The sequence below is a fragment of the Cherax quadricarinatus genome, chromosome 71 (assembly GCF_038502225.1).
Source record: "Cherax quadricarinatus isolate ZL_2023a chromosome 71, ASM3850222v1, whole genome shotgun sequence".
NCBI lineage: Eukaryota > Metazoa > Arthropoda > Malacostraca > Decapoda > Parastacidae > Cherax > Cherax quadricarinatus.
In genome coordinates, this window is record NC_091362.1 from 20876943 (window position 1) to 20903991 (window position 27049).

At 43.4% G+C, this 27049-nt stretch overlaps 1 protein-coding gene across 7 annotated transcripts in view; it reads right to left on the reverse strand.

Moving 5' to 3' along the window:
• The window catches only part of Shab (Shaker cognate b), a 260520-nt gene that overhangs the window by 70285 nt on the left and 163186 nt on the right, over positions 1 to 27049 (reverse strand). For all 7 annotated transcript variants that reach the window (XM_070100118.1, XM_070100116.1, XM_070100117.1 and 4 more), the window contains 2 exons: positions 22559 to 23387; positions 15241 to 15482 (listed from right to left, as the gene is read on the reverse strand). In XM_070100118.1, the coding sequence (XP_069956219.1) occupies positions 15241 to 15482; positions 22559 to 23387 (1071 nt within the window). The remainder of the gene's footprint in view (positions 1 to 15240; positions 15483 to 22558; positions 23388 to 27049) is intronic.

A 27049-nucleotide genomic window follows, 5' to 3' on the forward strand; every position in this document is an offset into this window, starting at 1 on the left:
TGTCAGTGACAGCAGTGTTATAGTGTCAGTGACAGCAGTGTTATAGTGTCAGTGACAGCAGTGTTATAGTGTCAGTGACAGCAGTGTTATAGTGTCAGTGACAGCAGTGTTATAGTGTCAGTGACAGCAGTGTTATAGTGTCAGTGACAGCAGTGTTATAGTGTCAGTGACAGCAGTGTTATAGTGTCAGTTACAGCAGTGTTATAGTGTCAGTGACAGCAGTGTTATAGTGTCAGTGACAGCAGTGTTATAGTGTCAGTGACAGCAGTGTTATAGTGTCAGTGACAGCAGTGTTATAGTGTCAGTGACAGCAGTGTTATAGTGTCAGAGACAGCAGTGTTATAGTGTCAGTGACAGCAGTGTTATAGTGTCAGTGACAGCAGTGTTATAGTGTCAGTGACAGCAGTGTTATAGTGTCAGTGACAGCAGTGTTATAGTGTCAGTGACAGCAGTGTTATAGTGTCAGTGACAGCAGTGTTATAGTGTCAGGCACAGCAGTGTTATAGTGTCAGTGACAGCAGTGTTATAGTGTCAGTGACAGCAGTGTTATAGTGTCAGTGACAGCAGTGTTATAGTGTCAGTGACAGCAGTGTTATAGTGTCAGTGACAGCAGTGTTATAGTGTCAGTGACAGCAGTGTTATAGTGTCAGTGACAGCAGTGTTATAGTGTCAGTGACAGCAGTGTTATAGTGTCAGTGACAGCAGTGTTATAGTGTCAGTGACAGCAGTGTTATAGTGTCAGTGACAGCAGTGTTATAGTGTCAGTGACAGCAGTGTTATAGTGTCAGTGACAGCAGTGTTATAGTGTCAGAGATAGCAGTGCTATAGTGTCAGAGACAGCAATGTTATAGTGTCAGTGACAGCAGTGTTATAGTGTCAGTGACAGCAGTGTTATAGTGTCAGTGACAGCAGTGTTATAGTGTCAGTGACAGCAGTGTTATAGTGTCAGTGACAGCAGTGTTATAGTGTCAGTGACAGCAGTGTTATAGCGTCAGTGACAGCAGTGTTATAGTGTCAGTGACAGCAGTGTTACAGTGTCAGTGACAGCAGTGTTATAGTGTCAGAGACAGAAGTGTTATAGTGTCAGTGACAGCAGTGTTATAGTGTCAGTGACAGCAGTGTTATAGTGTCAGAGACAGAAGTGTTATAGTGTCAGTGACAGCAGTGTTATAGTGTCAGTGACAGCAGTGTTATAGTGTCAGAGACAGAAGTGTTATAGTGTCAGTGACAGCAGTGTTATAGTGTCAGTGACAGCAGTGTTACAGTGTCACCATGAGTGTGACAGCAGTGTTATAGTGTCAGTGACAGCAGTGTCAGTGACAGCAGTGTTATAGTGTCAGTGACAGCAGTGTTATAGTGTCAGTGACAGCAGTGTTATAGTGTCAGTGACAGCAGTGTTATAGTGTCAGTGACAGCAGTGTTATAGTGTCAGTGACAGCAGTGTTATAGTGTCCGTGACAGCAGTGTTATAGTGTCAGTGACAGGCAGTGTTATAGTGTTAGTGACAGCAGTGTTATAGTGTCAGTGACAGCAATGTTATAGTGTCAGTGACAGCAGTGTTATAGCGTCACTGACAGCAGTGTTATAGTGTCAGTGACAGCAGTGTTATAGTGTCAGTGACAGCAGTGTTATAGTGTCAGTGACAGCAGTGTTATAGTGTTAGTGACAGTAGTGTTATAGTGTTAGTGACAGCAGTGTGTCATGTTATAGTGTCAGTGACAGCAGTGTTATAGTGTCAGTGTTATAGTGTCAGCAGCAGTGTTATAGTGTCAGAGACAGCAGTGTTATAGTGTCAGTGACAGCAGTGTTATAGTGTCAGCAGACAGCAGCAGTGTTATAGTGTCAGGCACAGCAGTGTTATAGTGTCAGTGACAGCAGTGTTATAGTGTCAGTGACAGCAGTCTTATAGTTATGTTAGTGTCAGTGACAGCAGTGTTATAGTGTTAGTGACAGTGTCAGTGTTATAGTGTTAGTGACAGCAGTGTTATAGTGTCAGTGACAGCAGTGTTATAGTGTCAGTGACAGCAGTGTTATAGTGTCAGAGACAGAAGTGTTATAGTGTCAGTGAGAGCAGTGTTATAGTGTCAGTGACAGCAGTGTTATAGTGTCAGTGACAGCAGTGTTATAGTGTCAGGCACAGCAGTGTTATAGTGTCAGTGACAGCAGTGTTATAGTGTCAGTGACAGCAGTGTTATAGTGTCAGTGACAGCAGTGTTATAGTGTCAGTGACAGCAGTGTTATAGTGTCAGTGACAGCAGTGTTATAGTGTCAGTGACAGCAGTGTTATAGTGTCAGTGACAGCAGCGTTATAGTGTCAGAGACAGCAGTGCTATAGTGTCCGTGACAGCAGTGTTATAGTGTCAGTGACAGCAGTGTTATAGTGTCAGTGACAGCAGCGTTATAGTGTCAGTGACAGCAGTGTTATAGTGTCAGAGACAGCAGTGTTATAGTGTCAGTGACAGCAGTGTTATAGTGTCAGTGACAGCAGTGTTATAGTGTCAGTGACAGCAGTGTTATAGTGTCAGTGACAGCAGTGTTATAGTGTCAGTGACAGCAGTGTTATAGTGTCAGTGACAGCAGTGTTATAGTGTCAGTGACAGCAGTGTTATAGTGTCAGTGACAGCAGTGTTCTAGTGTCAGTGACAGCAGTGTTATAGTGTCAGTGACACCAGTGTTATAGTGTCAATGTGTTACAGTGACAGCAGTGTTATAGTGTCAGTGACAGCAGTGTTATAGTGTCAGTGACAGCAGTGTTATAGTGTCAGAGACAGCAGTGTTATAGTGTCAGTGACAGCAGTGTTATAGTGTCAGTGACAGCAGTGTTATAGTGTCAGTGACAGCAGTGTTATAGTGTCAGTGACAGCAGTGTTATAGTGTCAGTTACAGCAGTGTTATAGTGTCAGAGAAAGCAGTGTTATAGTGTCAATGACAGCAGTGTTATAGTGTCAGTGACAGCAGTGTTATAGTGTCAGTGACAGCAGTGTTATAGTGTCAGTGACAGCAGTGTTATAGTGTCAGAGACAGCAGTGTTATAGTGTCAATGACAGCAGTGTTATAGTGTCAGTGACAGCAGTGTTATAGTGTCAGTGTGTCAGTGACAGCAGTGTTATAGTGTCAGTGACAGCAGTCAGAGACAGCAGTGTTATAGTGTCAAAGACAGCAGTGTTATAGTGTCAGCAGTGTTATAGTGTCAGGCAGCAGTGTTATAGTGTCAGTGTGTCAGTGACAGCAGTGTTATAGTGTCAGTGAGGCACAGAGTGTTTATAGTGTCAGCAGTGCTATAGTGTCAGTGCACGTGATAGTGTCAGCAGTGTTATAGTGTCAGTGACAGCAGTGTTATAGTGTCAGTGAGTGAGTGACAGCAGTGTTATAGTGTCAGAGACAGCAGTGTTATAGTGTCAGTGACAGCAGTGTTATAGTGTCAGTGACAGTGACAGCAGTGTTATAGTGTCAGTGACAGCAGTGTTATAGTGTCAGTGACAGCAGCGTTATAGTGTCAGCAGTGTTATAGTGTCAGAGACAGCAGTGTTATAGTGTCAGGCACAGCAGTGTTATAGTGTTAGTGACAGCAGTGTTATAGTGTCAGAGACAGCAGTGTTATAGTGTCAGTGACAGCAGTGTTATAGTGTTAGTGACAGCAGTGTTATAGTGTCAGAGACATCAGTGTTATAGTGTCAGTGACAGCAGTGTTATAGTGTCAGTGACAGCAGTGTTATAGTGTCAGTGTTTTAGTGTCAGTGACAGCAGTGTTATAGTGTCAGTGACAGCAGTGTTATAGTGTCAGTGACAGCAGTGTTATAGCGTCAGTGACAGTGATAGTGTCAGGCAGTGTTATAGTGTCAGTGACAGCAGTGTTATAGTGTCAGTGACAGCAGTGTTATAGTGTCAGTGACAGCAGTGTTATAGTCAGTCAGCAGTGACAGCAGTGTTATAGTGTCAGTGACAGCAGTGTTATAGTGTCAGTGACAGCAGTGTTATAGTGTCAGTGACAGCAGCGTTATAGTGTCAGTGACAGCAGTGTTATAGTGTCAGTGACAGCAGTGTTATAGTGTCAGTGACAGCAGTGTTATAGTGTCAGTGACAGCAGTGTTATAGTGTCAGTGACAGCAGTGTTATAGTGTCAGTGACAGTGACAGCAGTGTTATAGTGTCAGTGACAGCAGTGCTATAGTGTCAGTGACAGCAGTGTTATAGTGTCAGTGACAGCAGTGTTATAGTGTCAGTGACAGCAGTGTTATAGTGTCAGTGACAGCAGTGTTATAGTGTCAGTGACAGCAGTGTTATAGTGTCAGAGACAGCAGCGTTATAGTGTCAGTGACAGCAGTGTTATAGTGTCAGTGACAGCAGTGTTACAGTGTCAGTGACAGCAGTGTTATAGTGTCCGTGACAGCAGTGTTATAGTGTCAGTGACAGCAGTGTTATAGTGTCAGTGACAGCAGTGTTATAGTGTCAGTGACAGCAGTGTTAGTGACAGCAGTGTAGTGTCAGTGACAGCAGTGACAGCAGTTATAGTGTCAGTGACAGCAGTGTTATAGTGTCAGTGACAGCAGTGTTATAGTGTCAGTGACAGCAGTGTTATAGTGTCAGTGACAGCAGTGTTATAGTGTCAGTGACAGCAGTGTTATAGTGTCAGTGACAGCAGTGACAGCAGTGTTATAGTGTCAGTGACAGCAGTGTTATAGTGTCAGTGACAGCAGTGTTATAGTGTCAGTGACAGCAGTGTTATAGTGTCAGTCAGCTGACAGCAGTGTTATAGTGTCAGTGACAGCAGTGATAGTGTCAGAGACAGTGTTATAGTGTCAGTGACAGCAGTGTTATAGTGTCAGTGACAGCAGTGTTATAGTGTCAGTGACAGCAGTGTTATAGTGTTAGTGACAGTAGTGTTATAGTGTCAGAGACATCAGTGTTATAGTGTCTGTGACAGCAGGGTTATAGTGTCAGCAGTGTTATAGTGTCAGTGACAGCAGTCAGTGACAGCAGTGTTATAGTGGCAGTGACAGCAGTGCTACAGTGTCAGTGACAGCAGCGCTATAGTGTCAGTGACAGCAGTGTTATAGTGTCAGTGACAAAGTGTTATAGTGTCAGTGACAGCAGTGTTATAGTGTCAGTGACAGCAGTGTTATAGTGTCAGTGACAGCAGTGTTATAGTGTCAGTGACAGCAGTGTTATAGTGTCAGTGACAGCAGTGTTATAGTGTCAGTGACAGCAGTGTTATAGTGTCAGTGACAGCAGTGTTATAGTGTCAGTGACAGCAGTGTTATAGTGTCAGTGACAGCAGTGTTATAGTGTCAGTGACAGCAGTGTTATAGAGTCAGTGACAGCAGTGTTATAGTGTCAGTGACAGCAGTGTTATAGTGTCACAGCAGTGACAGCAGTGTTATAGTGTCAGACAGACATCAGTGTTATAGTGTCAGTGACAGCAGTGTTATAGTGTCAGTGACAGCAGTGTTATAGTGTCAGTGACAGCAGTGTTATAGTGTCAGTGACAGCAGTGTTATAGTGTCAGTGACAGCAGTGTTATAGTGTCAGTGACAGCAGTGTTATAGTGTCAGTGACAGCAGTGTTATAGTGTCAGTGACAGCAGTGTTATAGTGTCAGTGACAGCAGTGTTATAGTGTCAGAGACAGCAGTGTTATAGTGTCAGTGACAGCAGTATAGTGTCAGTGACAGCAGTGTGTTATAGTGTCATACAGTGTCAGTGACAGCAGTGTTATAGTGTCAGTGACAGCAGTGTTATAGTGTCAGCAGTGTTATAGTGTCAGTGACAGCAGTGTTATAGTGTCAGTGTTATAGTGTCAGTGACAGCAGTGTTATAGTGTCAGTGACAGCAGTGTTATAGTGTCAGTGACAGCAGTGTTATAGTGTCAGTGACAGCAGTGTTAGTGTCAGTGTCAGTGACAGCAGTGTTATAGTGTCAGTGACAGTGTTATAGCAGTGACAGCAGTATAGTGTCAGTGACAGCAGTGTTATAGTGTCAGTGACAGCAGTGTTATAGTGTCAGTGACAGCAGTGTTATAGTGTCAGTGACAGCAGTGTTATAGTGTCAGTGACAGTGTCAGTGACAGCAGTGTATAGTGTCAGTGACAGCAGTGTTATAGTGTCAGTGACAGCAGTGTTATAGTGTCAGTGACAGCAGTGATATAGTGTCAGTGACAGCAGTGTTATAGTGTCAGAGATGACAGCAGTGACAGCAGTGTTATAGTGTCAGTGACAGCAGTGTTATAGTGTCAGTGACAGCAGTGTTATAGTGTCAGAGACAGCAGTGCTATAGTGTCAGTGACAGCAGTGTTATAGTGTCAGTGACAGCAGTGTTATAGTGTCAGAGACAGCAGTGCTATAGTGTCAGTGACAGCAGTGTTATAGTGTCAGTGACAGCAGTGTTATAGTGTCAGTGACAGCAGTGTTATAGTGTCAGTGACAGCAGTGTTATAGTGTCAGTGACAGCAGTGTTATAGTGTCAGTGACAGCAGTGTTATAGTGTCAGTGACAGCAGTTATAGTGTCAGTGACAGCAGTGTTATAGTGTCAGTGACAGCAGTGTTATAGTGTCAGTGACAGCAGTGTTATAGTGTCAGTGACAGCAGTGTTATAGTGTCAGTGACAGCAGTGTTATAGTGTCAGTGACAGCAGTGTTATAGTGTCAGTGACAGCAGTGTTATAGTGTCAGTGACATCAGTGTTATAGTGTCAGTGACAGCAGTGTTATAGTGTTAGTGACAGTAGTGTTATAGTGTCAGTGACATCAGTGTTATAGTGTCTGTGACAGCAGTGTTATAGGTTCAGTGACATCAGTGTTATAGTGTCAGTGACAGCAGTGTTATAGTGTCAGTGACAGCAGTGTTATAGTGTCAGTGACAGCAGTGTTATAGTGTCAGTGACAGCAGTGTTATAGTGTCAGTGACAGCAGTGTTATAGTGTCAGAGACAGCAGTGTTATAGTGTCAGAGACAGCAGTGTTATAGTGTCAGTGACAGCAGTGTTATAGTGTCAGAGACAGCAATGTTATAGTGTCAGTGACAGCAGTGTTATAGTGTCAGTGACAGCAGTGTTATAGTGTCAGGCACAGCAGTGTTTTAGTGTCAGTGACAGCAGTGTTATAGTGTCAGTGACAGCAGTGTTATAGTGTCAGTGACAGCAGTGTTATAGCGTCAGTGACAGCAGTGTTATAGCGTCAGTGACAGCAGTGTTATAGTGTCAGGCACAGCAGTGTTATAGTGTCAGTGACAGTAGTGTTATAGTGTCAGAGACAGCAGTGTTATAGTGTCAGTGACAGCAGTGTTATAGTGTCAGTGACAGCAGTGTTATAGTGTCAGTGACAGCAGTGTTATAGTGTCTGTGACAGCAGTGTTATAGGTTCAGTGACAGCAGTGTTATAGTGTCAGTGACAGCAGTGTTATAGTGTCAGTGACAGCAGTGTTATAGTGTCAGAGACAGAAGTGTTATAGTGTCAGTGACAGCAGTGTTATAGTGTCAGTGACAGCAGTGTTACAGTGTCAGTGACAGCAGTGTTATAGTGTCAGTGACAGCAGTGTTATAGTGTCAGTGACAGCAGTGTTATAGTGTCAGTGACAGCAGTGTTATAGTGTCAGTGACAGCAGTGTTATAGTGTCCGTGACAGCAGTGTTATAGTGTCAGTGACAGCAGTGTTATAGTGTCAGTGACAGCAGTGTTATAGTGTCAGTGACAGCAATGTTATAGTGTCAGTGATAGCAGTGTTATAGTGTCAGTGACAGCAGTGTTATAGTGTCAGTGACAGCAGTGTTATAGTGTCCGTGACAGCAGTGTTATAGTGTCAGTGACAGCAGTGTTATAGTGTCAGTGACAGCAGTGTTATAGTGTCAGTGACAGCAGTGTTATAGTGTCAGTGACAGCAGTGTTATAGTGTCAGAGACAGCAGTGTTATAGTGTCAGTGACAGCAGTGTTATAGTGTCAGTGACAGCAGTGTTATAGTGTCAGGCACAGCAGTGTTATAGTGTCAGTGACAGCAGTGTTATAGTGTCAGTGACAGCAGTGTTATAGTGTCAGTGACAGCAGTGTTATAGTGTCAGTGACAGCAGTGTTATAGTGTCAGTGACAGCAGTGTTATAGTGTCAGTGACAGCAGTGTTATAGTGTCAGAGACAGAAGTGTTATAGTGTCAGTGAGAGCAGTGTTATAGTGTCAGTGACAGCAGTGTTATAGTGTCAGGCACAGCAGTGTTATAGTGTCAGTGACAGCAGTGTTATAGTGTCAGTGACAGCAGTGTTATAGTGTCAGTGACAGCAGTGTTATAGTGTCAGTGACAGCAGTGTTATAGTGTCAGTGACAGCAGTGTTATAGTGTCAGTGACAGCAGTGTTATAGTGTCAGTGACAGCAGTGTTATAGTGTCCGTGACAGCAGTGTTATAGTGTCAGTGACAGCAGTGTTATAGTGTCAGTGACAGCAGTGTTATAGTGTCAGTGACAGCAGTGTTATAGTGTCAGTGACAGCAGTGTTATAGTGTCAGTGACAGCAGTGTTATAGTGTCAGTGACAGCAGTGTTATAGTGTCAGTGACAGGAGTATTGTAGTATCAAAGCATATTATTATTTGTATTTTTATTATTATTATTATTATTATTATTATTATTAATAATAATAATAATAATAATAATAATAATAATAATAATATTATTATTATTATTATTATTATTATTATTATTATTATTATTATAAATATTATTATTATTATTATTATTATTATTATTATTATTATTATTATTATTATTATTAATTATTATTATTATTATTATTATTATTATTATTATTATAATTATTATTATTATTATTATTATTATTATTATTATTATTATTATTATTATTATAATTATTATTATTATTATTATTTCTTTTTTTTTTTTTCAACAAGTCGGTCGTCTCCCACCGAGGCAGGGTGACCCAAAAAAAAAGAAAGAAAATCCCCAAAAAGAAAATACTTTCATCATCATTCAACACTTTCACCACACTCACACATTATCACTGCTTTTGCAGAGGTGCTCAGAACACAACAGTTTAGAAGCATATACGTATAAAGATACACAACATATCCCTCCAAACTGCCAATATCCCAAACCCCTCCTTTAAAGTGCAGGCATTGTACTTCCCATTTCCAGGACTCAAGTCCGACTATATGAAAATAACCGGTTTCCCTGAATCCCTTCACTAAATATTACCCTGCTCACACTATTATTATTATTATTATTATTATTATTATTATTATTATTATTATTATTATTATTATTATTATTATTATTATTATTATTATTATTTATATTATTATTAATTATTATTATTAATTATTATTATTATTATTATTATTATTATTATTATTATTATTATTATTTATATTATTATTAATTATTATTATTATTATTATTATTATTATTATTATTATTATTATTATTATTATTATTATTATTATTATAAGTCAGCAATGGGTTTGAGAATGCTGCTACGTACTTCACCAGCGCTGACACTATCTCTGACACTGCAGCTGACACGGTCTCTGATAGTGTCCCTGATAGTGTCTCTGACACTGTTTCCTAATACTGACACTCTCTGATACTGTCTCCTATCACTGACACTCTCTGACACTGTCTCCTAACACTGACACTCTCTGACACTGTCTCCTAACACTGACACTATCTGACACTGTCTCCTAACACTGACACTCTCTGACACTGTCTCCTAACACTGACACTCTCTGACACTGTCTCCTAACACTGACACTCTCTGATACTGTCTCCTATCACTGACACTATCTGACACTGTCTCCTAACACTGACACTATCTGACACTGTCTCCTAACACTGACACTCTCTGACACTGATCACCACAATAAAATGAAAGATAAAACATCAAAAAAAAAAACATACCTATCTCTATTGCCCACTTGGAATAAACCTTATTGCCACTGGAAAAACAGTCGCATTATACATTGGACAAGACATCTATGCTGGGAGATAGAGGGAGAGAGAGAGAGAGAGAGAGAGAGAGAGAGAGAGAGAGAGAGAGAGAGATAGAGAGATAGAGAGAGAGTAATAGTAGTAGAAGCACGAGTAGTACTAGTGGTAGTAGTTGTAGTCGTAGTAGTAGTAGTAGTAGTAGTAGTAGTAGTAATAGTAGTAGTAGAAGGAGTAGTAGTACTAGTGGTAGTAGTTGTAGTCGTAGTAGTAGTAGTAGTAGTAGTAGTAGTAGTAATAGTAGTAGTAGTAGTAGTAATAGTAGTAGTAGTAGCAGTAGTAGTAGTAGTAGTAGTAGTTGCAGTCGTAGTAGTAGTAGTAGTGGTACTAATAGTAGTAGCTGTAGTCGTAGTACTATAGTAGTAGTAGTAGTAATAGTAATAATAGTAATAGTAATAGTAGTAGTAGTAGTAACAGTAGTAGTAGTAGTAATAGTAGTAGTAGTATTTATAGGCGTAGTAGTAGTAATAATAGTAGCAGCAGCAGTAGTAGTAGTATTAGTAATAGTAGTAATAGTAGTAGTAGTAGTAGTCGAAGTATTCACCCTACACGGCGAAGGAAGGTACACGGTAAGGGAAGGTACACGGTAAGGGAAGGTACACGGTACAAGGTCAGGGACCTTACAAGGGAGGTAGGGAGGTGCCTTGATGCTGATAAAGAGCTCTTGTTCCAAGGAAGAGGAGTTACATTCCCTTCCTCGAATAAAATCTGGCAAACTCCTATACCCTCTTGTGAGGCATATGGCTTTACCGCCACCATGTATAATAATAATAATAATAATAATAATAATAATAATAATAATAATAATAATAATAATAATAATAATAATAATAATAATAGTAAGAAGAAGAAGAAGAAGAAGAAGAAGAAGAAGAAGAAGAAGAAGAAGAAGAAGAAGAAGAAGAAGAAGAAGAAGAAGAAGAAGAAGAAGAAGAAGAAGAAGAAGAAGAAGAAGAAGAAGAAGAAGAATATTAAGGTTGGGGTACAGTTCCAGGGTTGAGCAGATATTTGCCCTCTGATGTCAGTGTGTAATATAAACGTAAGAAATTTAGAAAACTAAATCGAAAAAGAGAATTGTTGTGTCTGGTAGTAGCCTGAGAAGCTGCAGGGGCTACGTTAACACTGGGTGAGAGAGGTAGCAGGGGCTACGTTAAAACTGGGTGAGGGAGGTAGCAGGGGCTACGTTAACACTGGGTGAGGGAGGTAGCAGGGGCTACGTTAAAACTGGGTGAGGGAGGTAGCAGGGGCTACGTTAACACTGGGTGAGGGAGGTAGCAGGGACTACGTTAAAACTGGGTGAGGGAGGTAGCAGGGGCTACGTTAACACTGGGTGAGGGAGGTAGCAGGGGCTACGTTAACACTGGGTGAGGAAGGTAGCAGGGACTACGTTAACACTGGGTGAGGAAAGTAGCAGGGGCTACGTTAACACTGGGTGAGGGAGGTAGCAGGGGCTACGTTAACACTGAGTGAGAGAGGTAGCAGGGGCTACGTTAAAACTGGGTGAGGGAGGTAGCAGGGGCTACGTTAACACTGGGTGAGGGAGGTAGCAGGGACTACGTTAAAACTGGGCGAGGGAGGTAGCAGGGGCTACGTTAACACTGGGTGAGGGAGGTAGCAGGGGCTACGTTAACACTGGGTGAGGAAGGTAGCAGGGACTACGTTAACACTGGGTGAGGAAAGTAGCAGGGGCTACGTTAACACTGGGTGAGGGAGGTAGCAGGGGCTACGTTAACACTGGGTGAGGGAGGTAGCAGGGGCTACGTTAACACTGGGTGAGGAAGGTAGCAGGGGCTACGTTAACACTGGGTGAGGGAGGAAGCAGGGACTACGTTAACACTGGGTGAGGGAGGTAGCAGGGGCTACGTTAACACTGGGTGAGGGAGGTAGCAGGGACTACGTTAACACTGGGTGAGGAAGGTAGCAGGGGCTACGTTAACACTGGGTGAGGGAGGTAGCAGGGACTACGTTAACACTGGGTGAGGGAGGTAGCAGGGGCTACGTTAACACTGAGTGAGGGAGGTAGCAGGGGCTATGTTAACACTGGGTGAGGGAGGTAGCAGGGGCTACGTTAACACAGGGTGAACGAGGTAGAGTGAGAAGTAGCAGGGGCTATGTTAACACAGGGTGAGGGAGGTAGCGTGAGAAGCTGCAGGGGCTACGTTAACACAGGGTGAGGGAGGTAGCGTGAGAAGCAGCAGGGGCTACGTTAACACAGGGTGAGGGAGGTAGCGTGAGCAGCTGCAGGGGCTACATTAATACTAGGTGAGGGAGGTAGCGTGAGAAGCAGCAGGGGCTACGTTAACACAGGGTGAGGGACGTAGCGTGAGAAGCAGCAGGGGCTACGTTAACACAGGGTGAGAGAGGTAGCGTGAGAAACAGCAGGGGCTACGTTAACACAGGGTGAGGGAGGTAGTGTGAGAAGCAGCAGGGACTACGTTAACACATGGTGAGGGAGGTAGTGTGAGAAGAAGCAGGGGCTACGTTAACACATGGTGAGGGACGTAGCTTGAGAAACAGCAGGGGCTACGTTAACATAGGGTGAGGGAGGTAGCGTGAGAAGCAGCAGGGGCTACGTTAACACAGGGTGAGGGAGGTAGCGTGAGAAGAAGCAGGGGCTACGTTAACACAGGGTGAGGGAGGTAGCTTGAGAAACAGCAGGCTCTACGTTAACACAGGGTGAGGGAGGTAGCGTGAGAAGCAGGAGGGGCTACGTTAACACTGGGTGAGGGAGGTAGCGTGAGAAGCTGCAGGGGCTACGTTAACACAGGGTGAGGGAGGTAGTGTGAGAAGCAGCAGGGGCTACGTTAACACAGGGTGAGGGAGGTAGCGTGAGAAGCAGCAGGGGCTACGTTAACATAGGGTGAGGGAGGTAGCGTGAGAAACAGCAGGGGCTACGTTAACATAGGGTGAGGGAGGTAGCGTGAGAAGCAGCAGGGGCTACGTTAACATAGGGTGAGGGAGGTAGCGTGAGAAACAGCAGGGGCTACGTTAACACAGGGTTAGGGAGGTAGCTTGAGAAACAGCAGGGGCTACGTTAACACAGGGTGAGGGAGGTAGCGTGAGAAGCAGCAGGCTCTACGTTAACACAGGGTGAGGGAGGTAGCGTGAGAAGCAGCAGGGGCTACGTTAACACAGGGTGAGGGAGGTAGCGTGAGAAGCAGCAGGGGCTACGTTAACACAGGGTGAGGGAGGAAGCGTGAGAAGCTGCAGGGACTACGTTAACACAGGGTGAGGGAGGAAGCGTGAGAAGCTGCAGGGGCTACGTTAACACAGGGTGAGGGAGGTAGCTTGAGAAACAGCAGGGGCTACGTTAACACAGGGTGAGGGATGTAGCGTGAGAAGCAGCAGAGGCTTCGTTAACATAGGGTGAGGGAGGTAGCGTGAGAAGCAGCAGGGGCTACGTTAACACAGGGTGAGGGAGGTAGCGTGAGAAACAGCAGGGGCTACGTTAACACAGGGTGAGGGAGGTAGCGTGAGAAGCAGCAGGGGCTACGTTAGCACAGGGTGAGGGAGGTAGCGTGAGAAGCAGCAGGGACTACGTTAACACAGGGTGAGGGAGGTAGCAGGGAACCAGCAACATGATGCCTGGAAAATCCACGATAGACGGTATTGTAAGGTCAGGAAAGTGACACCAAGCTCACAAAAACTGCATAAGTATAGGTAAGGATCGTGATGTAGTGACAGGATAGCACTGTAATACAATAGTCGTCCCACAGAAGTAGGAATAGTATACTAATCGTAGGGAAAAAATAGATTCGGAAGGGCTACTACTACTGATACTACAGTAACGTCAGGGTAGTAATCTAGAAGATAGTGCCAGGTGTACTATTGAGTACTCCGAACACTAGAAGAAAATTACGAAAATGAAAATATTACAAGAAGGAATATTATATTACAGTTGATATTAGGGAAGGGTAAATTACAGTAAGATTGAATAAAGAAAACGAGAAGAGTCTCATGTAATATGGATTTATAAGGGACACTAATGTAAAAATTATGAGGAACATTAAATGGTATTAAAGGGACATTAAATGGTATAAAATACATTACAGTGATGTCAAGTATGTTGCAATCAACAGCAGTGTTAAGTAGGTTGTGATGTCAGGTAAGTTGTATGAAGCTTACTACCATGAAAGTTGATATAATAACATTTTTACAGATTGAGCATGGGCAGCAGCAGCAGCAGCAGCAGCACAGTACAGGAAGAAGGCCACACAGGGCCACACAGGGCCACACAAGGCCACACACATATACACGAGGCAATACCTTAGTGCCACAAACACAGTTAATAAGAGTATGTCTGGGGGGGACCATGGTGAGCATACCAAGCATACTCTTTCTCATACGTCAAGCAGGAACGTCTTCTGCCTAGGGTGTTGCCTACACAAATGAACCTTGTATGTTTGCACAGTAATATATACGATGTACACACTGAGCACTTGGTAGCCGGTAGTGTACTTAAAACACACATATATATATATATATATATATATATATATATATATATATATATATATATATATATATATATATATATATATATATATATATATATATATATGTGTGTGTGTGTGTGTGTGTGTGTGTGTGTGTGTGTGTGTGTGGACTGAATAAAAATAATTATGTTAAAAGGGAAATCTGGGTTAGTTGTTAGTCTTCAGACACTGATGTGTTGGTTCAGTGACAGGTCTCCAAGATCGTTCACATGACAGGAAGATGTCTAAGAGGAGGGGGGATAAAATATAAACATTCAGTATTACGAGTAAGTGGCATGATCCTCACGACCTTCTGCGTCGTTCTGGCAAATGAGGAAGCACAGACAATCAACATTCTTCCATGCAAAAAAAAAGATGTATATATATATATATATATATATATATATATATATATATATATATATATATATATATATATATATATATATATATATATACAGGACAATAAATCAGTCAGTGAAATTTAAATGTACAAGACAATGTCTGACCTAAGAACTGCATTAGGCTTTCGGAAATAAAGATATGGAAGAGTAGCAAAGAGGAAGGATAGCACAAATGCGGGAGACTTAAAGGAATAGGTGAAGGAGTGCACGAGGGTAAACAATGAAAATATTAGAAGGTTGTAAACAACGAGGGAGAGAAAGAGAGATAGAGGGGAGAGGGTTAGGTGTCCATAGAGGGAAAGGTAGTGAAGGACCCATGTAAAAAGGGGTGACCACAGGCTGGAAGGGAAGGAGGGAAGGGTAATGGGGGGGAGGGGTGGACTTACCGGAGTCTGGTAGTCTGGTGATGGTGGTGGTCGGTGGTCCTCGGTGGCCGGGAGGTCGAGTATATTAGGTGCTGGGGGGTTAGTGATCACCCCCGGGTCACCGCTCTCCCCCCCCTGCTGCGCCTCCTTCTGCAGGCGACCCATGTGATGCTCGTGGTTCTTGTAGCAGCCTGTACCTGTCTGCCCGGCACGCATCGACTCCCCAGCCACCGAGTTGGCATCTGCCTGGGACATGTTGTGACCTATACCAGCGAGAAACAGAAAAATATCACCATCTCAACAATCACGGGCTGGGGATGCAACTAGAGGACTCTAGGCAGGGCTACCCTCTACTACTTCGTGAGATGAGCTTCGAGTAGACTTGTTGGTCAAGTCAGGAGTCATGCAGTGACCAGGAGTGGCAGGCCAAGCTCCCAGGCCTCAACCATCCCCGAGCATTCATGCCGCGGTAACTAACTACAAAACTAGACCAACTAAATCAAAATGAAAGGAAACCATCCACAAGTTACATAAAACTATCAAGGTCTAAAAATATTTATTTTTTAATCAAATAAAAGAAATGGTTACTCTACTTGTGAAAATAATAGCATTAAATTCAATATACAGGGTATTATACACTCGTTGCTCTGAACAGTAAATTTTTACAAAAATGTGAATCCCATTAAGGACATACGTCGAACTGAGTTTTTAATTAATAAAAATGTGCCAATATAAGTATCAATATACATTTTTTGTACTATGAAATCAATTAATAAACAAAAACAAGAGTTCGACATCTGCTTAGTTCATTTCCTTCCTTCATATATAAGATTAAACTCGGCTACATCTCCAAATCAAAAAAATCATTAATGTCTTGTCCAGACCGTCCAAAAACAATGGGGATGGGGGGGGTGATTTTGTTCACTCTGATAACTTTAGACAATTAGAAGAACCGGGTTCAAGCCTGCAATAGAGAGAAAGGAAATGAGTAAAGAATAAATTAAGGTGAGGCCAAAAGAAAAAAATATGTATCACCTGAAACACGACACATATTAATCTACAACAGTGAGAGTCATCCTCTGAGAAGCACAGAGAGACAGCACCACTACCGTCAAAATTAAAAAACATTGCATGCTTGTTCTTTGTCGTGTCTATGCAATTTGCAAAGACACTGGCATTTATTCATGGAAAGAGAGAGAGAGACACTAACTCCTTGCTTACTGTGATAAATACATTGTTGATGCTAGTAACAATTAGTGCAGTAGACTTGCCTGGTAAATATTTCTTTCAGAATAAATGCTGAGGGAATTTGTTAACACAGGGTGACAGTGCCGTGTGCAGGACTACAGGAAAATAATAATTAAAATATGGTTTCCACAAACACAAAAGTACTCCATGGGAAATAAAATAAAAATAACAAAAACGCATCAGAACAAAAGGGATTTGATTCACAGGAGAGTCTACAAAAACGAAACACCTTCATATTAAATATTTTATTTTAGGTTCGTACGGGTAGGAAAGAGGAGTACCGGATGCAAACTATTTTGGAACATCATGAGCAACTATCCATCTATAAGAAAAAATCATTAGACCAATGTATTTAGAAATCTGCTTTCCGTCATAATTCTTTTTTTTAATATCTAGGCCAATATATATATACTGTTGCAAACACTTTTGTCTACTGGCGCTAAGGGACCACTAATTTAACCTTTTCAAATAATATTCATTATGTAATAACAATCGTAATGCTTCACTGGGCGCCAAAAAATGCGTAGAAATATTGCAACTGCATTCCCATTGATCATCAAAATTACCTTTACAGTACTTGAGCAATATGCAAAGAAATCTAAAACTAACAAGTGACCAGCCATAACTAAGCTCAGTTAAGATAAGCTTGTTTTACAGGAAATTTGGTGCACCAATCTCTAAGAGTTACAGGCAAACCGCCTTAAAAGTCCATTCAATGGAAAGTACCGTATACAACTCTAGAGGAGGTCTAGATCTAGTCGAGTGAACAAGGTGCTGGCAACTAGAAGTGACAGAATTATTCACCCATTTTGTCTGCAATACAGTCGACTCTGCAAAATCGAAATATTGTCTTTGAGATGTAAGAATCTTAGTAATTTTTTAAATGTTACTGCACAAATGTGTGGGGTGGTGAAAATTGTGTTACAGATGTCACGATATTGTCTCTTAGTATGTCAGTACCTATCCCCGAGCTCCATATATGTTTGGTACGTAGCCTCGTACCTTCATATTATCATACCACGAAGATTGGGTACCTTGGTGGCTAATTAGCTCCTATGGTGGACAAATGAGAGAGAGAATTATATAAAAGTCACACTTTATTTATACCTCCATCTAGTGACCAGAAGTACACAGTGAAACAATGACAGTGGAAAAAGTCTTAGTCTAAGAGAAATATATTTATGTCATTATTTATATGAGTCTTTTAAAATTATATATGTCATCAGACTTTAGGCCAAAGGTTAAAGCATTTTTTTTTAAAAAATCTAAAAATCATATTTCTTGTGGCCAAAAAAAACATTATAATATTGATTTTATTAAAGAGAAATAACAACGAAGCTAGGAAATGACTAACTCAATGAGTTTCACCTTTTTAAAGTCCTCTAACAAAGACGCTAAACATTATAAACAGGGGCACAAAAGGCTAAATCTCTCCTACGTAAACGACATAAAAGAAATTTGAATTAGTTAGCCATTAATTAGTTCTAGTCAGCCATTAATCAATACTAGACAGTCATTACATCTGTGCTAGATTTCATTAATTGACTCTAGACTTCCACCAGTTGCAACTAGAAGACTATTTTTGTATTAACCAAATAACTGGCGCTATACTGTCGTTAACTGGTACCTGGCGGCCATTAATTGGCACTAAATACCTATTAATTGGCACTAGTTAACCATTAATTGGCACTAGACAACCATTAATTGGCACTAGACAACCATTAATTACCACTAGACAAGCATTAATTGGCACTAGATAAACCATTAATTGGCACTAGTCAGCCATTGCAGGGCACTAGATAACCATTAATAAACTCTAGACAAGAATTAACTTGCAGTAGACCATAACTGATTGTCACTAGACAACAACCATTTGGTACTAGACAGTCAATTATCTGTACTAGAAGCTATTAATTAGCACTAGCCAGCAATTAAATGACTAATGAGTCCTTAACTGCCAACTAGAAAATGATAAACAGGTACTAGACAGTAATTAATCCGCCCTAGAGGCTATTAATAGGCCTTTAAATAGGCTTTTAATTGCCTGGCTCCATTAAAATGAAGATTTTTTCACAATTTAATTGAGATTTCTCAGCCTGATGAATCACATGAGAGTCAACAGCATTCAGAACGAAGTATCTTTTAAATTATTTAGAAAGAAGACATGTAAAGACTTGCGAACATGCCTCCCCTTGCGACACTCTGTGCTCAGGTGGCTAAACTCACGTTCCACTGTGCTGAGGACACTGTGCTTAGACGGGGATACCCATTGACTCCAGAGGGATACTACTACTTTTAAGGAAAACCTCATTTCCTCCGTAATTTTTTTTCTATCTCTGGTTTTGTGGTGATGAGATTATATTTACAATGGTATGGGAAATAAGTTGTGTGTACACACATTACCACTTGGCAAAGAGCATCGCATGGGAAGTGTTTGTCTTATATACAATGTTAGCAATTGATCTTTAATTATCAAGACCCCCTATCCAAATAACCGACATATATATATATATATATATATATATATATATATATATATATATATATATATATATATATATATATATATATATATATATATATATATATATATATATATATATATATATATATATATATACATATATGTTATGTTAAGTTGCCTTATTCTTTTCCACTACATTCACTTGTTTCGGTCTTTTTCAAATAGTTATGTGGGAACCTGTTGGTCTAAGACCCTTAATGGTGGTTAAGGGCTCTCGATACAGGGAGGTGGAGCTTCCCTTCCTTCCCTAGGATGGAGTCTGCCACCCATTCCCCAAGTGCTGAAACAAGTGAATGTAGATTCAGGAAGCAAATGGGCTTGACCGTCTGTGTGTGTATATATATATACTGGAGCCGATATTAGTTGCATTAGTTGGAGGGAAATGTGTTCCATGAAATTAGGATTTAGGAAGAGAAAAAACTTATAAAAACCGTGTTAATATTTGTGCATTATATAGTGTATTTAAAATGATGAACAAAAAAAGTCTACATAATTAGTGAGACATGCTCTAGTGTTCCTGGAGCCAAGTTACGTCCAGTCCAGCTGGCACTGAGTTAATTCTTGGCACCAGTGGGGCATTCAATACACCTGGCACTGTTTGTGTACCTTGGCTTCAGTTGGGCGTACATTCTAACCTGTCATCTTTCGAAGCCTCCCCTTCCTACTCCCGCCTCCTCGGCCTGCTATATTTCACCAGGAATTCCCATTATTAATTACATTTGCCAGGATTTACATATGCAAGTTAGCTAATTATTTTTTTGCTGGATTATATGATTTTGGTGCGTGTGTGTGTGTGTGTGTGTGTGTGTGTGTGTGTTGTTATGGCGATCAGTGTGTGCATGTGTGTTGTTATGGTGATCCTTGTATGTTAACAACGGGCTTGGCAGTTATGCACCGTCTGTGTGTATTCGTCTAGGTGATGGTGGGGGAAGTGTGTGGCGAAGGGTGATAGGGTGATAGTAGTGTGTATGAGTGTTGTGGTGGAGAAGCTACTTGTTGCTGTTGTAGTAGTTGTAGTAACAGTTATGTTGATAGTATCGGCAGTAGCAACACCATCTCTAACGAACACACACATGATAACATGGCCGGTCAGCTCATAACAGTAATGTTAGTCCCGTCTGATCTACCCAAAGGCTCAGGCAACCCATCACTCTGTTACAGGGAGCAGCATTATAATATGAATCAGCATATGCTGTAAGTAGGCGGGTAGTAAATCATTAGGAAAATGAGGAGAAAGCAGTTTTCCCATAATACCCAAGGTTGATGTTAATATATATATACATACATATATAGAAATATATAATTTGAAAGATGCTATAAACATTATATCTACAAGGATATTGATCCTACACTGATGATGTTGACACTTGCTCCCTCACTCAAGTACTCTGTGACAAGGTACTTGAGTGCAAGTGAGTGGCAGATGAGTACCTTCCTTTGCACACCTGAGCTGAGGATGAGAGGAAGAGACATTGACCTTTTCATGGGCAAGATCTTAATTTCTGCCTTATTTTGTATTGGTATTGTTAGTGTAAATTGTGTCACTGAGTTAAAAAATAGCCGTCTTGTGAAATAAATTCTAATGCTTGATTTATTTATTTTATACATGATATGGTCTCTAATATGAAGTGCTAGTGTATAATGTATACGATATGTTAATGAGTTATGTATATACAATGTTATACACAGAGACGTGGGTATAGGGTGTGACTATCAAGACTAGTACTACTAGTACTACTAGTACTAAGAGTACTGCTGGGTAATACAAGGTATCGAAGTGTCTTGCCAGAGTACATTATGGTACCTGTTGCATGGGAGTACATTATTGTATGAGTACAATGAGGTACATGTATGAGAGGACATTGTGGTGCTAGACGAGGACCTTGTGAAGTATTTAATTATCCCCTAAAGTCCTATACTGAACGTCTCCCGGAATTTATGGTTGTGGGAGACAGTGTTGTATGAGTGTTGTATGAGAGTGTTGTATGATAGTGCTGTATGAAGACTGTTCTGGAGACAGTGAAATGAAAGAGGTTAGCGGGTGAAAATTTTCAGAGAAAGTGATGGAACATGAGAGAAAGTGATGGAACGTGAGAGGAAGTGATGGAACGTGAGAGACAGTGATGAAACGTGAGTGAAAGTGATGGAACGTGAGAGGAAGTGGTAGAACGCGAGAGAAAGTGATGTAACGTGAGGGGAAAGTGAAAAAATGTGAGAGCAAGTGATGAAAATGTGCAAAACATGATTGAAAGTGACATTGAAAAAGCTATGTTTACCCAGGTAAACCGCCTTATAATAAGATAAAGTAAACCAAGAAACATAAGACTATATCTAGTATTGAGGAAGACTGAGACAGGTACACTACGAGACTAAAACGTGACAACATTTCGCTCTGTATAATGCTTCGCCAAATCCTCGTCAATTTTCTCCCCCTCATTCCATTTTAAGTTTAATCTGTTGACAAAGGTGTTGTTACAGGCATCTATCTATGTTGTTACAGGCATCTATCAGCTGCAACTATCAGTCGCCGCTGATAGTTGCCGTTAGAAAAGTGAAGTTGCTGTTGATAGCCGCTGTTAGAAAAGTGAAGTCGCCGCTGATAGCTGCCGTTAGAAAAGTAAAGTTGCCGTTGATAGCCGCTTGGAAGTTAGCGTTAGTAACCTCATGACGTGATAAAGCTCCACTTAGAGCGAAGCGTCATGAGTCAATATTCTCTGAACCCCGTGTACCATTCCTCACCATATCATACGTTCAGTAGATGTTTACAAAGGTTACAACACAGGTCAACAGTGGCAGTCATAACATAAATTATTTATTTGTGAACTCATTCAGCAATGTTGTTTCTGGAAATTATGCTTTGATGAGATGTCATTTCTGGAAATTGCGTCTAGATGGATATAATTGTAGCTACAGTTTAGTTATTTTCTTGTGTCGGTTCAAGGAGGTTTAGATAATGTTGGTTTGTAAGAGCTAGTTATGGCATAGATGACCTTAGAGGTGGATGAAGGGAGTGGCATACCTTGAGGATGTAAAAACAGTTGGGTATTCTGGTGGATGGTGTGAAGAGTAGTGTACCTGGTGGATGATGACATTGGTGTGTAATTTGTTGATGAGGTGGATTACGTTCGGGTGTGCTGTGGGCAGCACAGGGAAGAGTGCAAAACAACCACTGTGAAAAAATAGTGTACGTCCAAGCGCTTTCGTGATTTCTCACATTATTACATATGAGGAAATTACGAATGCGCTTGGAAGTTCATATTTTTTCACAGTGGTCGTTCTACGTATTGTGATATCACCTGTTTACTGTGATTTCATTGCGTCACAGGTAGGAGCGTAACGCATGGTTGGTAGGTTGAATGTGGTGGATAAATCCTTGTAAGGCAGTGGCTCAGGGGGAGTTATCTGGGGAGGCGTCGTGAGACGACACCGACGCTACATCAGGGGGGACCACCTGCGCTACCTTGGAGTAGCGGTGTGAGCCCCCCGTGGGGGACTGTGAGCGCCCCAGGGAGGGCCCACGAAGGGAGCCCCCGCCCCGCGACCCCAGCAGCGAGCGGGCAACGCTACCTGTGTCCACAATGACGTCTATCAGGTCCATGGACTTGGCGAAGGCGTCACGGAGGTTAACATGATGGAAGGACACGATGGATCCCTCTCTCTTGGCTCTCTCTAGGGCCTCGCGTCGCTTGAGGGCCTTCTCCCGTCGCATCTGGTTCTTGTAGAACTCGGCGAAGTTGTTGACGATGATAGGGATGGGCAGCGCAATGACCAGCACACCACAGATACAACACACGGATCCGATCACCTTGCCGAGTGGCGTAATAGGATACATATCTCCATATCCCACTGTCGTCATGGTAATACCCGCCCACCAGAAAGTCTCGGGTATACTTTTGTACACAGGATTTTCGTCTTTTTCCGCAAAATAGCAGAGGCTCGAAAAGATTAACACGCCCATGGCTAAAAACAACATCAACAAACCTAACTCTTTGTATGAATTTTTCAGAGTAAATCCCAAGCTTTGGAGACCCGTTGAATGTCGGGCAAGCTTTAGAATTCTAAGAATTCTCATAATTCTGAAGATCTGAACGATCCTTCTCACGTCTTGGAACTGGTCTGTGTGTTTGTTTGACTCGATAAGGAACAAGGAAACGAAGTAGGGTAGAATGGCAAGCAGGTCTATAACATTCATTGCGCCTTTAAAGAATTTCCACTTGTTGGGGCTTGCGGCGAACCGCAAGACGTACTCTAGCGTGAACCATGTAATGCATACCGCCTCCACCATGGCTAGTTTTTCATTGTCTCCTTGCTCGGGACCCTGAAAACTGGGCACCGTGTTGAGCACAAGAGCGAGCGTCGACATGACGATGAAGATCACGGAGATCACAGCCAGTACCTGTGGAAACCAGAGAACCCACACGGTCATCCGAGTGCTCCCTGGCTCTAGGACCAGGTTCTCTATCTCTGGGTACAGTTCTCTTACGGGACCCTACTACTACTACTACTGCTGCTGCACTTGCCCTGCCTGATGCAGTCAGTCTGGGCACCAGGGTGGGCAAGGCAGCAACTTCAACTACCAACAGGCCGCCGCTACCCCTCCAAACTCATGGCTATTCGGAAAACTTGTTATTTTTCAACCCCCCCCCCAAAAAAAAAAAAAAAAAAAAATCCCTTAGACATAATCTTTAAATTTTGTCAAGAAAATAAAAAAAAATAATTGGATTTTCTTTTAATTTTGTCAATAAAGTCTGTAAAAATATAATTTATTGCATAGATTACGTTGAATAGAATGATTACTTTTCTGCATAATTTCCAGATTTTTATTTCTTTACATTGGCTAAATAAAAAATTCGAGGCTTTTTTATAAATTAAAATACATTTTTATTGCTCTAATAAGGAGAAGTAATAACGTAATAAAGGAAATGAAAGAATTACTACTAGGAATAACAATGGTATTAGATGTAAATTAATTAGAAGGAGAAGAGTAGAATTAACAGGAACAGGAACACCAGCTGGAGCAATACCAGCTGGAGCAACACCAGCTGGAGCAACACCAGCTGGAGCAATACCAGCTGGAGCAACACCAGCTGGAGCAATACCAGCTGGAGCAACACCAGCTGGAGCAACACCAGCTGGAGCAACACCAGCTGGAGCAACACCAGCTGGAGCAATACCAGCTGGAGCAACACCAGCTGGAGCAACACCAGCTGAACACCAGCTGGAGCAACACCAGCTGGAGCAACACCAGCTGGAGCAACACCAGCTGGAGCAACACCAGCTGGAGCAACACCAGCTGGAGCAACACCAGCTGGAGCAACACCAGCTGGAGCGATACCAGCTGAAGCAACACCAGCTGGAGCAACACCAGCTGGAGCAACATCAGCTGAACACCAGCTGAACACCAGCTGGAGCAACACCAGCTGGAGCAACAAGAGCTAAAGCAACACCAACAGCAGCAGCAGCAGCCACAACAGCAGCAGCCACAGCAGCAGCAGCCACATCAGCAGCAGCCACAGCAGCAGCAGCAGCAGCCACAGCAGCAGCAGCAGCAGCAGCCACATCAGCACTAGCCACAACAGCAGCAGCCACATCAGCAGCAGCCACAGCAGCAGCAGCAGCCACATCAGCAGCAGCCACAACAGCAGCAGCAGCCACATCATCAGCAGCCACAGTAGCAGCAGCAGCAGCAGCAGCAGCCACATCAGCACTAGCCACAACAGCAGCAGCCACAACAGCAGCAGCAGCCACATCATCAGCAGCCACAGTAGCAGCAGCAGCAGCAGCAGCAGCCACAACAGCAGCAGCCACATCAGCAGCAGCCACAACAGCAGCAGCAGCCACATCATCAGCAGCCACAGTAGCAGCAGCAGCAGCAGCAGCAGCCACATCAGCACTAGCCACAACAGCAGCAGCCACAGCAGCAGCAGCAGCAGCAGCAGCCATATCAACACTAGCCACAACAGCAGCAGCCACAGCAGCAGCAGCGGCAGCAGCCACATCAGCAGCAGCCACAGCAGCAGCAGCCACAGTAGCAGCAACCACAGCAGCATCAGCCACAATAACAGCAGCAGCCACAGCAGCAGCAGCCACAGCAGCAGCAGCCACAGCAGCAGCAGCAGCCACAACAGCAGCAGCAGCCACTGTAGCAGCAGCCACAGCAGCAGCAGCAGCAGCAGTCACAGCAGCAGCAGCCACAGCAGCAGCAGCCACAACAACAGCAGCAGCAGTCACAGCAGCAGCAGCCACAGCAGCAGCAGCCACAAAAGCAGCAGCAGTCACAGCAGCAGCAGCCACAGCAGCAGCAGCCACAACAGCAGCAGCAGCCACTGTAGCAGCAGCCACAGCAGCAGCAGCAGTCACAGCAGCAACAGCCACAGCAGCAGCAGCCACAACAACAGCAGCAGCCACTGTAGCAGCAGCCACAGCAGCAGGAGCAGCAGCAGCAGCAGCAGTCACAGCAGCAGCAGCCACAGCAGCAGCAGCCACAACAGCAGCAGCAGCCACAACAGCAGCAGCAGCCACTTTAGCAGCAGCCACAGTAGCAGCAGCAGTCACATCAGCAGCAACCACTGCAGCAGCAGCCACAGTAGCAGCAGCAGTCACAGCAGCAGCAGCCACAGTAGCAGCAGAAGTCACAGCAGCAGCAGCCACAGTAGCAGCAGCAGCTACTGTAGCAGCAGCCACAGCAGCAGCAGCCACAACAGCAGTAGCAGCAGCCACAACAGCAGTAGCAGCAGCCACAGCAGCAGCAGCAGCAGCCACAGCAGCAGCAGCCACAGCAGCAGTAGCAGCAGCCACAACAGCAGTAGCAGCAGCCACAGCAGCAGCAGCAGCAGTCACAGCAGCAGCAGCCACAGCAGCAGCAGCCACAACAGCAGTAGCAGCAGCCACAACAGCAGCAGCAGCAGCCACAGCAGCAGCCACAGCAGCAGCAGCCACAGCAGCAGCAGCAGTCACAGCAGCAGCAACCAGAGTAGCAGCAGCAGTCACAGCAGCAGCAGCCACAGCAGCAGCCACAGCAGCAGCAGCAGTCACAGCAGCAGCAGCAGTCACAGCAGCAGCATCAGCCACAGCAGCAGCAGCAGTCACAGCAGCAGCATCAGCCACAGCAGCAGCAACCACAGTAGCAGCAGCAGCCACAGCAACAGCAGCAGCAGCCACAGCAGCAGCAGCAGCAGTCACAGAAGAAGCAACCACAGTAGCAGCAGTAGCCACAGCAGCAGTAGCCACAGCAGCAGTAGCCACAGCAGCAGTAGCCACAGCAGCAGTAGCCACAGCAGCAGTAGCCACAGCAGCAGTAGCCACAGCAGCAGTAGCCACAGCAGCAGTAGCCACAGCAGCCACGGCAGCAGCAGCCACAGCAGCAGCAGCCACAGCAGCAGCAGCCACAGCAGCAGCAGCAGTCACAGCAGCAGCAGCAGTCACAGCAGCAGCAGCAGTCACAGCAGCAGCAGCTGTCACAGCAGCAGCAGCAGTCACAGCAGCAGCATTCACAGCAGCAGCAGCCACAGCAGCAGCAGCCACAGCAGCAGCAGCAGTCACAGCATCAGCAGCAGTCACAGCAGCAGCAGCAGTCACAGCAGCAGCATTCACAGCAGCAGCAGCCACAGCAGCAGCAGCAGCAGTCACAGCAGCAGCAACCACAGTAGCAGCAGCAGTAGTAGTAGTAGGAGTAGTAGCAGCATATTAGTAGTAATAGTAGAAGTAGTATAGTATAGTCGAGTAGTAGTAATAGTCACAGTAGTAGTAGCACTAGTAGTCACAGTAGTAGTAGCACTAGTAGTCACAGTAGTAGTAGTAGCCACAGTAGTAGTAGCACTAGTAGCCACAATAGTAGTAGTAGCCACAGTAGTAGTAGCACTAGTAGCCACAATAGTAGTAACAGTCACAGTAGTAGTAGCACTAGTAGTCACAGTAGTAGTAGTAGTCACAGTAGTAGTAGTCACAGTAGTAGTAGTAGTAGTCACAGTAGTAGTTGTAGTAGTAATAGTGGTAATAATAGCAGTGTTGATAATGATAGTGGTAGTAGTAATAGTAGTAGCAGTAGCAACAATAGTA